The sequence below is a fragment of the Pollicipes pollicipes genome, unplaced genomic scaffold (assembly GCF_011947565.3).
Source record: "Pollicipes pollicipes isolate AB1234 unplaced genomic scaffold, Ppol_2.1 Scaffold_2555;HRSCAF=2994_pilon_pilon_pilon, whole genome shotgun sequence".
Classification (NCBI taxonomy): Eukaryota; Metazoa; Arthropoda; class Thecostraca; order Pollicipedomorpha; family Pollicipedidae; genus Pollicipes; species Pollicipes pollicipes.
Genome location: NW_023596136.1, coordinates 46,452,406 through 46,464,381, shown reverse-complemented (window position 1 = coordinate 46,464,381; position 11,976 = coordinate 46,452,406). Strand labels below are relative to the sequence as shown.

The window sequence follows — 11,976 nt, the reverse complement described above, 5'->3', positions numbered from 1 at the left end:
CCTCGCACGCGCTATGGCCGTCGGCGTGGGCGCCGTGCATGGTGCGACTCTCGTAGTCATGCGCTTTTCGTCCATCTCCAAGTGTATGGCTCCAGTCGTCAAAAGTCAGTTTCTATTGCCCGCAGGCTATGATCTGACCATTTGTCTCTCCATCACCACCAGCCCCCGTCCCCCCCCCCCCATCTTGACGCGTTGATGGGCGTTAAGCGTGACGATAACTGCCACCAAGCGTGATGCGCGACCTGTCGCACGTGAGCCGGCCTGCCCCGTGACCCGACCGACCCCTGGGCGCGCCGCTGCCGCAGACCGGCTGGTGGGCGACGCGGTCGCCGTGCGCCATCCCAGCGTCAACCTGACTGACGTCGTGCGCCAGAACCTTAGCGAGATCCTGCTCGGCTCGAAGGTGAGAGTGCGCCGGACGCGGGCTGCGTGGTCTAGACAGTTGAAGAGTGTTGCTAGGGGTGCCAGTCACCCGCATGCATTAAAAGTAGAGTCGTGTTGACTCTGAAGAACTGAGGAGGTATGTTGTGGAAGGAAGTAGACAGGATATTGACCGCAGCAGACACAGGATTGCAAATGCTCAGTCTCAAATTTTGTGTCATGGTATATCCAGGAACAATGACCAGTCGAGAGGTTTCGGTCTGTCGGGCGAAATAAGTTTGCCGTTCTTTTAAAGGCATTTAGGAGCCTAGGAAAGTGCCCCTACTGGAGGCGCTTACGCTCATTACGTGTGCCGGCAGCTTCATCTGTCTACCTTTGCGCAACGCGAAGGAGCTTGTCTGCTTTTTATTAGAGGGCTTCATATCCTACGCGTTGGGCAGTTTGCTTGGTGCGCTTGTTTCTTCATCCGCTGTTTGGGACGCCGTTTACGTCCTGAGCAGCCTTCTTTCTCGGCCTGTGCGCCTTGATCACGCATCTCTTGGGCGGTGCTTTTTCCCGGAGTGGACCCACTAAGCCGATGATGACGAGTGAAGTTTTGTGGCGGGCTGACGCCATGGCTCGTCTGCGCCCGCAGCGACTCACTAAGGTCGTGCGCCTCCGACAGGTGTTCCTGGGCGGCATGTACGCCCTGGACACGCTCACCGTCACCGGCCCGGTGAACGGGATCCAGCTGGATGACGTGTGTCAGCGTGTGGTCCGCACCGACACGCCCAACACCTTCGCCAGCCTCACCGTCAACGGTGGGTGCAGCGCTGGGCGGAACCTGCTCACCGGCGCTGCGGCGCGGACGGTGGCGGATCGGTCCAGGCGCTCGGTGAGGGTGGGTCCAGCTCGCTGACCAAGCTCTTGACTGTCTTGGTTGCCATTTCGTTTGGGCCGTTAGCGTAATCCGCAGTCATGTCAATTGACTGTGTCAGTGCAAAATAATTTAGGGCACGTGTTTGAGGGTGATTTCTTGTGTGCCATTCGTTGTTCTAAGACGAGCTGTTTGCTTTCAGGCAACGTGACCCTCCACCGCGCGACGAACCCGCTGTCCTGGACGCTGAACGGCCTGGACTTGAGCCGGCTGGACCGCCTGGTATGGCTGCGTGACGCGGATCAGACCCTGGCCGGCCACATTTTTCTGCAGCAGCCCTTGTTCGCCAGCGTCGAGGTCCAGGTGAGCGTTGGCTGGTGTCGCTTGGGGCGGGCGGCGGGCGGGGCGAGACGCTCGGGGATGCTGACGACGCCGGCTGCTCCCACCGCCGTCTGTCTGGGTGGCCCGGGTCGTTCACGTGTGTGTGTGTGTGTGGTCCTTCTCTGGTCGGCTGCGTGCGTGGGCGTCGAGGTCCGATCCGCCGCCAGCCTGCCTCCTGATGTCGAGGTCTCGTGTGCGTGATACGGCACGTACGCGCGTGTGCTGATCTCCGAAAAACTCAACATTCGTGAAAAGGCCCTTGTGCATAACGTATTCAGTCGCTTAAAGCCCCGCGTGCAATCCTCTCTCCTGAAACACCACCCGGTCGCTGGCAATGTCGTCAATAACCGGGCGAGCATGCTCTGCCTGCGATGCCTCGCCGTGTCTGGACGCTAGACGCCCTCTGCACAGCCGGTACCGACGCGGGCGGCGCCACCCTTGGCCGCGCTGTACGGGCGGCACTCCTGACACAATATAGCTGGCAACAGAGACAGACGACGCGGTTTTTACGCGGCTTTACGTCTAATGTAAGAATTTCTAAGACCTCAACTTCTACACGGCCAATCTTGTAATGTGAAAGCTTGTGCGCGACAACACTCCTGCCGGACAAATGGTATCATTCAAAAACCTTCACGCAATACTACTTGTGCAAAACATTATAATTATAATTACCCGTGAAATTCCAAGCAGCAATAAAACCTTTAATGCAAAAGCTTCTACGCAACGTCCTTCCTGTGCGGCAGGTCTTCCAACAAATAAATTTATATGTAGCACTTCTTCCAATGCAAGAGCTTCTAGTCAAAAGGGTCCGCAAAAAAACTTCGGAAAGAAGCCTGCAGGACACTGCTTTACGCGAGGAATGTCAGTCCCTGTCCTTCCCCACAGTTCTACGATCCTGGTATTCGAAAAATGCAATGCCTGGACATCCCGGCGTCCCGTGGTGGTATATTGTTTTGGACGTTTACTTAGCATTGTTTTGTACCTATGAAGATAAAAGTACAGGTGCATGCCATTGGATGTGTGTTTGCCATCCCGCAATATCCGCGCGCATGTCATGTACACATTTAATTGGGGTGAAAGTGTCAAATTTAAAAAAGACCACTCCCTGAACTCCTGTGCGCAGTTATGAACGATAGTTTTTCATTTTCACATGTGTCCAGTGTGTGGGGAGTATGGCGTATGACCGTACCACATGAGCTGCTGAACCTGGAGACATCCCATCCAGGAGTGGATCTAAGGGGGAGGGGGGAGCTATGGAACCGAGTGTCTCATAAGTGTTCGCATTACCAGTGCTGTCATCCTTACGCACATGCCTAATATATTTTTGCATAAGATATTTGTCGCGAGTAGCTCATGCATTAGAAATATTTGTATTGTACGTTTTATCGTGCGGAAGCAAAATCGCGTGGAAGTTTTTGCGTAAGGAGTTTAGTCACGTAGAAGTGTCCCTGGGCCGCGACCCGTTCCCACCACCGGCCCGGCCGGCGCGTGCCGCAGACGCTGCTGGCGGGCGTGCCGCCCGCGCCGGTGGACCTGCTGACCTACCTGCGGCACCACTGGAACCTGCGCCGGCCGCAGACTGTGACCGGTGACGTCAGGTTCGGCGGCGGCCTCACCGTGGACCACCTGACGGCCAATCAGCTGGTAAGGCTCGGGCTGGGTCACTGCGGGTCAGCGCGCCAGCGGCTGACGGCGGACGGGGTGGCTGCTTATGCCACCGCGTGAAGCCGAGGGGTATCTGAAGATGGCGCTGGTATTCTAGCAGCGAAGTGCGAAATAAAGTACGGTCAAACTAGCATTTATGTGAACATAACCCGACGCTTTGCCATGAGTTTTGCCTGTCGCACTGCCATGAGTTTGATGGGTGCCGCGCGCCCACCTGCCCGAACTCGCCGGGCCTCGCCCGGTATGACCCGACCCTGGCCGCTCGCGCACCAGACTGTGACGGGCCGGGTCAACGGCAAGGACCTGAGCGCGCTGATGGCCTCGGCGCTGACCGTCGCTGGTGGCACGGTCACCGGACACTGGACCCTGCCCGACCTTATCGTCAATGGTGGGTGTTCTGCTCGACCTCATCGGCGGCGGTCGGTGTGCTGTCGTCAACGATGGCGTGGGTTATGCCTGTTGTGCACGTGGTCCACGTTATCGTAGCTTTCCTGTGACGTTTAATGATCCACTGGCGTGCGTTGAAGAGTCGTTTGGAAATCGGAACCTTAAGACCCGTGATGCAATGCAATGCAAGCCTTAAGCGGGTCCCTGCCAGGATGTGCGTGTTGCCCACGCCACTGCCACTCGCAGGGTTGTTAGGCGCTGGCTGTGGAAAGCCCGCTCCCTGCGCTTTGGGCTGGAAGCAGTCATTCGCAACCCATTCACAGCCTCGCTCCGTTGCAGGTCCCCTGATGTTCACCAGCCTGAACGGCATCCCGGCCGACGCTCTGGTCAAGGACTCGGCCACCGAGCTGCGCTTCAGCTCACACCAGACTGTGTACTGGCTGACTGTCAGTGGTATGGACCGGTGGGCCTGCCACGCACTCTCATATTGGGCCACCCGCACAGTTGCAGCCATGTGTGATGTGCGAGTCTGCTCGCCTGATGTGCTCCCAGCAGTTTAGTCTGCAGTGCAGCCTGTTAGACCACGTCCACGTCCTGCAGTCTGTTGGGACCACGTCCGCTTGTTTATCTCTGACCTGTCCGGGCAGTGCTGAAATCGTGGAAATTGATTTATATTGCGTGAGTGAGCTGTAACAAACTATTTCTTCTCGTATCGCCATTATCACTGGCAACATCAAACCTACGGAGGTGAGTAGCGTACGTAAGTCGCTTCCCGGCTCTACGATAGTTTCTGAAAGCGTTGTTTACTCATGCGGTTCGACGCCGTCCTGGGGCGCCCTCTGCCCAACGCGCTTCTGCCGGTCAGTCCCGGTCCCGCCCCTCTCCACAGGCGACCCTCAGTCTGCCGGACGGCGGCCAGGTGTTCAATCTGGACCCCTCGAAGCACCTGCACATCTCCAACTTCCTGCAGCGACACGGCACGTTCACGGTCTCCTCTGACGTCACGTTCGGCGCGCTGACCTTCACCCGCCCGCTGATGTGAGGGCCGGGGCAGCGGCGCGGCCCCCTCGGGGCGACCGCTCGGGGCAGCGGCGCGGCCCCCTCGGGGCGACCGCTCGGGGCAGCGGCACGGCTCCCTCGGGGCGACCGCTCGGGGCGGCGGCACGGCTCCCTCGGGGCGGACCGCTTCGGGGCGGCGGCAGCGGCTCCCTCGGGGCGACCGCTCGGGGCGGCGGCGCGGCTCCCTCGGGGCGACCGCTCGGGGCGGCGGCGCGGCTCCCTCGGGGCGACCCGCTCGGGGGCGGCGGCGCGGCTTCCCTCGGGGCGACCGCTTCCGGGGTAGCGGCGCGGCTCCCTCGGGGCGACCGCTCGGGGCAGCGGCGCGGCCCCCTTGGGGCGACCGCTCGGGGCGGCGGCGCGGCCCCCTCGGGGCGACCGCTCGGGGCGGCGGCGCGGCCGGCCGCTGAGGCCATCCGCGCGGTGCTGGTAGGCCCGCTGGGCGCTTGGCGAAGCATCTATACGTGCTGCCGAAGGGTGGCCATAACCGTGAATGGCGCTGGCCGTGCTCGCGAACGTCCTGTTGCAGTGAGCGCGCTGGCGTGGCGGTCCGTAGCTCGAGGCCATGGTCAGCCGTGCGCTCTTTCGTCACCCAGAGGAGAGGGCCTATCCAAGTGCGTGCCTTATCTTCTTGGTTAGTTTCTCCAACGTGATGCAGTCCTCGCGCCTGTCGTGTTTACCTCGCCGCTGGCGGCCGGAAGGCCGCCGCCGGCGTCGCGCGCCGTGTCGACCCGCCATGGCGTGCACACCAGCCCCGCCCGTGCCCGGCAGCGTCAACGGCACGGTCGGCGGGGTGCCGTTGCACCAGTCGTCGGTGCTGACGCTGTCCAGCGACCAGACAGTGCGCGGCCACACTTGGCTGCGGCTTGCCGGTGGGCAGTGTCTGGTCGCACCCAATCTGGACACGCCCAGCCTGAACGGCGTCGACCTGCGCCGCCTGCTAGGCTCGGCGGTCAGTACCGGCTGGTCCGCGGTGGTGCTGGTCCGCCGCTAAGTCAGCTGGGCCCGGCGGCCGGCTGCTGACGGCGATAGGCCGATGGGCCGGTGACAGTAGCCGTGGGTGGACGACTGTGAATGGCTGGACGACTGGATGGATGGCTGACTATGGACGGATACATGACCTTGAATAGATGGATGACTTAGAATGGATGAACGATCTTGGATGAATGGATGACTGGATAGGTGACTGGATGGATGGTTTGATAAACGGATTTCTGGACGGATGGATGACTATGAGTGGATAGATGACTAGATGACAGCCACCAACACCAAGTCTGTGAAAGTGTTGCAACTGGGAAAAATTGCATTTGGCAGAAACAGAGCCTCCAGCATTGATCCTCTGGCAACACACGGGGTCGGACATTGGAGACGTAAATAACTGGAAACCACTGGGAATTGGCCAAGTGAACCTCAGGCGTCAGCGCAGCGTCATGACGTGTATCGCAGACATCGCACGCCACTGTCATCGCCTGATCTCACGCTGGTGGCACTGTTGCCTCCTCCGCAGGTCCGGCTGAACGGTTCATACAACATAACAGCTTACTGGACTTTCACTAACATGCCATTCTTCATCGACTACAACGTCACCAACTCCGCCGCGGAGCAACAGCTGTACGAGGTCGGAGACGTCTTAGTGGTCTTGGTGCTGTTTTTGGTGAAGTTTTCCATTGGATTGGCTGGTTGCAGCTCATTAGTGGGCCCGCTATCTGTGTTGGGCCGCCATTGACTGGTTGTGTAATGCCTTTGCTCCTTTCGGAGTTCAAGTTTATTTTGTAACTGTTAGATGGTGTTAGTACGTTTCATCTCGATGTTACGTCTTTTCAAGAGCGTTCAGGTGTTATAGCGTGCCGCGCTCAACCCCGCGGTCGGACATGAGCGGTCGGACGTGAGCGCGCCTGTAAGCTTCACGAATGCGACGCCGTCTCTTGTCCTCTGTTGTCTCTCCCGCTGACACAGCTGTCCCCGCCGACAGCTGCTGCAGCTGCTGCTCAACGCCCAGGACCAGCTGCAGTTGGTGGACGAGGCAGTGGCCCGCCAGTACGTCGCCACCGTCCAGTACATCTACCAGGCCCTGCTGGACGCCCGCGGTCAGTGCCCTGTCTCGCCAGACGTTGCGGCGCGTGCTGTCGCCATACTCTTCGCCCATGAAAGCTGAGCCGCCTGTTTGGCGGCAGTGAGCATGTCTGCGGCGGGGTAGTGTTGCGGACAGCGGCGTTGATGCAACGGTGAAGTTGATGACTTCAGTGCTGTGACACAGCCGCACCAGACAACGCTGGCGTTGGCTGAACCGCAGGGAATGTCAGTTGATTTGAGACATTTCTGTGGCCGTGCTCTGATACAGAGATGGCTTTCATCTGCATGGACGCTGGTTGTTCTCTTCCGTCTCCTCTGTTCTGAACTGAGCTCTATCTCCAATGGACTGGGCTCCGGCTGTCACACGAGTCACGGCGTCTATGCTCGAGCCCGGCGCGCCTCTGCAGGCGCCTCGGAGCGCGAGCGGACGGCGTTGGCGCCACGCCGCGCCGTCCCGCCGTCCCCATGACGTCAGTTCCGCTCCAGCCCGGCTGCAGGCGGCCAGCTACCTGCAGTACTACGTGCAGACGCAGAGCTGGCGGTCCGACGTCATCCGGTTCGCGCCCGTCTACCTGGACGGCGAGGGCCAGCCGCCCACGCTGCTGCTCGCTATCTGGGATACCCGGATCCGGCTGCTGCGCTGGGCAGCCAGCGCCGGAGGCGTTTTCGGCCAGTGGACGGACGGTGGGTGCCGTGACTCGCGGCTGTGGGGAGGGGTCTGGTTCGTGCGGCGGGCGCAGCCTCCAAACGCGGAGAACGGACAAGCTCGTCCAGTGCCCGGGGATAGGTGAAAGTGGTGTTGGATTAGTTTGGAGCGGACGCTGCGGAGTGGTTCAGATGGCAGACCAGGAGCACACGCTGTCAAACTCATTGTCGTTAAACTTTCGGTTATTTTTCGTGAGCTCTTCGCCCGAACGCTGTGTAAAAACAAGACCACACCTGGTCTTCGGTTTTGGACGAAGGCGTGCACGCAAAACACAAACCATTTAAACGTATTTCTGACCCGCAAGTTAGAACGATGTTTAGCTGTTCCCTGTTGAAAGACGTGGCACAATATCTTGCCATAATCCGAGCCTCGTCGAACTCATTGGGTGGACGATGTTCTTCCAAGTCCAGATATTCTCCTTTTTGGTTTGGGGGGGTAGTCATTTTATAGAATGTTAAGAGGCCTCGACAATAGTATTGAGGCCCCAAGGCCCTCCAAAGCGACACAAAGCTCCACCCATGGGTGTCACACACAGTCGCCTGACGCTGCTGAGGGCGCTCTCTGTGCTGCAGGTCCTGCGTATCCTGAGGCGCGGCTGGCCTGGATGGCCGGCCTGATGCGGGCCGCCGGCACGCGGCACGCGGCCGTCGCCCGCATGGCGGCGCCACCGGCGTCTGCCGCCGTCCCCGACCAGGCGTACCGCTGGGACGATCCGGGTGAGAGAACACGACCGGAGGGCGTGCGTTCTTTTCCCTGATTGTTCGTTCGTGCGAGTTGCGTTATTTTAAGGTTATTTTCAAGGCTAATGTCATTTTAAGGTTATTTTCAAATGTGCTATCAAGATTATCTTCCTTGATTGCCCGTAGAGCAGCGTTGCACTAACGCTGCTGCATCCTCCACAATAAGTACACCCGTCTCAGACAATGACTTCCACAGGGGAAATGATTAAAATGAAATCAAATAAATGCAATGCACACGTTATGATCATTTCAATCCTAAAAATGGCAAAATTGCCAAAGGATTTCTGTGCCCATGCTAGTGCTGACAACGCGTCGCGGCCTGCAGAGTAGACCGCTCGTCGGGTGATGGCGAGTGGCGCGGCAGAGGGGCCCGGGGCACGGTGAGAATGAGTACCACCAATTTAGAAGAATCTGGTATGGTAGCCACACTCGAGAATAGTAAGTTAGGAGGCATGAATGCTACTGAAGCAAGAATCGGCGGCCAAGTTTTTTGGTTCTGTTCAGTAATTCTGCTTGGGAAATTTAACGAATACTAGGTATTTTTGCCTTCTGGTTACCCTTCACTAAGGATGAAAGCTGTCCTGGTGCTTGAACGCGGTTGCAGATAGAAATGTGGTATGACGAAGGTCATAGGTGCTGTTTGTGGTTTTGCTCGCCAAACGCAGCTTCCGGTGCTTGTAAGCTTCTGGCTTACTCTATAATGGCAGCATTTGGTCGCGAAAATAAGCTTTTTATCATGTGTCGGATGTGCTTAACGTAAGTGTTGGCGTAAAAGGTTTTCAGTCCGTTGAGATCTAACGTTAAGTCAGTCGGTCAATCCCTTCGGCACGCTGGACATTTCATGCTTACTTTCGATATTGTGCTTTTACATTTGTCCACATCTTCCAAAAAGGAGTTACTTGCGATCTATGAATTATTTAGTTCACTGACGTCAGCGATCTCACAAACCATCCGATAAATTGCAAAACAAACACGCTTATGGCCAGACCAATTTTTTCATGATCATCGTCGCCGAATTACTGGGCCGTCGACATTGTTTTGCAAGATGCTTATAAGCGGGAGCGAGTCTTTAAATGGCATTTTTGTAGATATCTGCCCTGGTTTTTAATGACAGCTTATGATAAACGAATGGTTTAATCGAATTTTGTGATGCCAGAGATTTTGATTGAGCGGAAAACATGTCATCAGTGACGGGGTTTCATGTTGTGATGATGGCTCCGTGCTTGATAACACATCCGCAAGATATAAACAGGCTATGATTCGGTCCCTGGGTGGCTTCAAACCATGGTTTTGGACAGCTGTGCGCAGTTGGGAGCCGATTCTGGTTCCGCTTGTAATGCGGGACACCTGATTATGGAAGCAACCTGAACGGTACCGACTCTGGTAACAGGGATCTTACAATAAGCGTCTCTAAACCTGCATATACAGGTCTTAATGATGCATTTATTTGATCGCTCAGGTAAATATAGATCAGGATGTCGTGAACTGTACACGTAGAAGTATGTTAGCTGTCAGAAAAATGATGTGTCATCAATACCGGCGAGTACTCTCGAGCCGGGTCGATTGCGGCTCCAGCTGTGTTTCAAATGAACCGATTCCACCATGTCTCGTGCGGCATGTTTGATTACGGGGCGGATTCCAACCCCAGCCGGAACAGGGCCCGGGTCGGCCGGCGGACACGGAGCACGCGCCGCGCCGCCAGGCCGCCCCGGGGCAGCGCCGCTTCAGGGAAGCTTGGCGTGTGGGCCGATGCATATTCGGTTGCGATATGTCGGAGCCCCGTAACCGGAGCGGATATGCAGCCGCAGCAGACGGCAGCGTGGGTCCGCCACACCCACCCGGCGCCAGACGAAGGCCGCCTCCCAATCGACAGTTCGCTATTCCACCTGCGTGCTGGCCGGCGCCGTCCAGCGCGGCCGCCCACCCGTCTGACTGGGGCTCGTGGGCCGCCGTTGGGCTGGCGCGACCTTGACCTTCACGTGTCTCGTCTGGCACGGCGGCGCGCTGTCTGACGTGGCTCGCGTTGCAGTGTTGGAGCAGCTGCACGGGGCCGTCAACTACATATTCCTGTACCATCGAAACGTCCTGGTCCAATCACAAGCCATGCCCAGCCATAAGACGGTGGATGTGAAGGTAAATACCGCGGGGATGTGAAAGGTAATTGCCGACCGGGACGCTCTTCAGGCATTGAAACAGTCGTGGCGTCACGCACGACAAGTCGCATGCGTCCCTCAAATGCTTCCCTTAAGACATATAACGAAGTCCGCAGTACGTGCGTAGTAATTCGCTCCAGGTCCGGTCGTATGGAATGCGTTGCACTTGCGTGATTAAAACGTCGCGTGCCGCAGCGCACCCGCGTCTAGTAGAGGTATGCATGCAAACTTTCCAACCTTTGCGGTGGCCTTTTACAGCACACCTTAGTAGCACCCTTATTGCGTGCTATTTCCATTCGGTTTCGCCGATGATTCACTGTCCCGCGTCTGTCTTCGTTCCCTTCGCAGAGCCTGCAGCCGTCCTCCTCGCACGACTGTTTCCTGTTCGTGCACTTCCTGGGTAACGTGTCGCACCTGGCCTGCTACCGGGACGCCCAGACCAAGTTCACCCTCCACCAGGCCATCGACACGCACGGCGGACGACAGGTCGGTGACCTCTGACCTCCGGTCGGAAGTCTGTGATCTCCCGCGCCGCTGAGAGCTGGCGGACTGGACCGCGCGCGCCGTCTGGTTCGAATTTGGGCCACAAAATGTCATAATATGCAGCCGTATTTAAGTTTAAATGTTTATAATTTTGTGTTCATAATTTTGTTCATGTATGATTTTTGTAACTTCTAGTAACAATTGGGTTCATTTGCTAGTCGGAGCGGCCCGTGAATGTGGCCTGGGCTGTTATGTAGAGCGCAATAGCTCACGTTTAGTTCGCCAGTTAGACTCTGGTGTTGGGCAGGCCTGGATCATACTGTATATCTTCGATCACACTCCTACTGCCGATCGTGAGCGACACGCCGACTTAGTCAATGTTTACGTGCAGCGAAGGGCTTCATAACGTTATTGGCTCTGCAGACGTGTCGGTGATGTGTGGGCGGAGTTGTGGATGTGCAGATAACGACGTGGACACTTGGAACTAGACGGGTAACATCGTGGCGCACTACCAGTCCCAATCTCACGCACGGCTGGGGCGGACGGCACCACTCTGGTCTCCAGCCAGCTGGGGTGGACGGCACCTCTCTGGCCTCCAGTCAGCCGGGGCGGACGGCACCACTCTGGTCTCGAGCTGGCCTAGGCGGACGGCACCTCTCTGGTCTCGAGCCAGCCGGGGCGGATGGCACCCCTCTGGTCTCGAGCCAGCCGGGGCGGACGGCACCTCTCTGGTCTCGAGCCAGCCGGGGCGGACGGCACCTCTCTGGTCTAGAGCCGGCCAGGGCGGATGCGTTTGCCGTGGATGACGCCACGTGCGGCATACTCCCTCTTGATTGCTTCAGATAATTCCGTCCGACACCTATCCCAGACGTCGTCATTGATGACGCCAGCCGCCGCACCCGTGCCCCTGTCCTCCCCCTCGCCTCTCGCTCTCCGGCGGTCGTCTTCTGCCGGCAGGCGTCCGTGTACTCTGCCGCCGGAGAGGCGTGCGTGGCGGTGGCCAACAGCGGCGCCGGCGGCCGGGTGGACCTCTGGTGCTGGGCGGCGGCCGCGACCCCGGCTCACCCTGCGCCAGACCATCGCCTCGGCGGCCGT

At 58.2% G+C, this 11,976-nt stretch overlaps 1 protein-coding gene across 1 annotated transcript; it reads left to right on the top strand.

The window, feature by feature from the left end:
- The first annotated feature begins 311 nt into the window (after positions 1–311).
- Positions 312–10,899, top strand: LOC119102004 (uncharacterized). The gene is made up of 14 exons (XM_037225390.1): positions 312–403; positions 1,046–1,181; positions 1,440–1,600; positions 3,116–3,262; positions 3,557–3,671; positions 4,010–4,197; positions 4,560–4,708; positions 5,498–5,678; positions 6,234–6,344; positions 6,699–6,813; positions 7,286–7,483; positions 8,078–8,134; positions 10,275–10,378; positions 10,747–10,899. The coding sequence occupies exons 2-14, from the start codon at positions 1,061–1,063 to the stop codon at positions 10,897–10,899; spliced, it is 1,800 nt and encodes a 599-aa protein (XP_037081285.1). The 5' UTR covers positions 312–403; positions 1,046–1,060.
- The last annotated feature ends 1,077 nt before the right edge of the window (positions 10,900–11,976 follow it).

Coding starts and splice junctions, on each gene's coding strand:
- LOC119102004 (XM_037225390.1), top strand. CDS start 1,061: ATGTACGCCCTGGACACGCTCACCGTCACCGGCCCGGTGAACGGGATC. Junction 4,198..4,559: donor CAGCCATGTGTGATGTGCGA/GTCTGCTCGCCT, acceptor CCCTCTCCACAG/GCGACCCTCAGTCTGCCGGA. Junction 5,679..6,233: donor GCCGCCTGCTAGGCTCGGCG/GTCAGTACCGGC, acceptor CCTCCTCCGCAG/GTCCGGCTGAACGGTTCATA.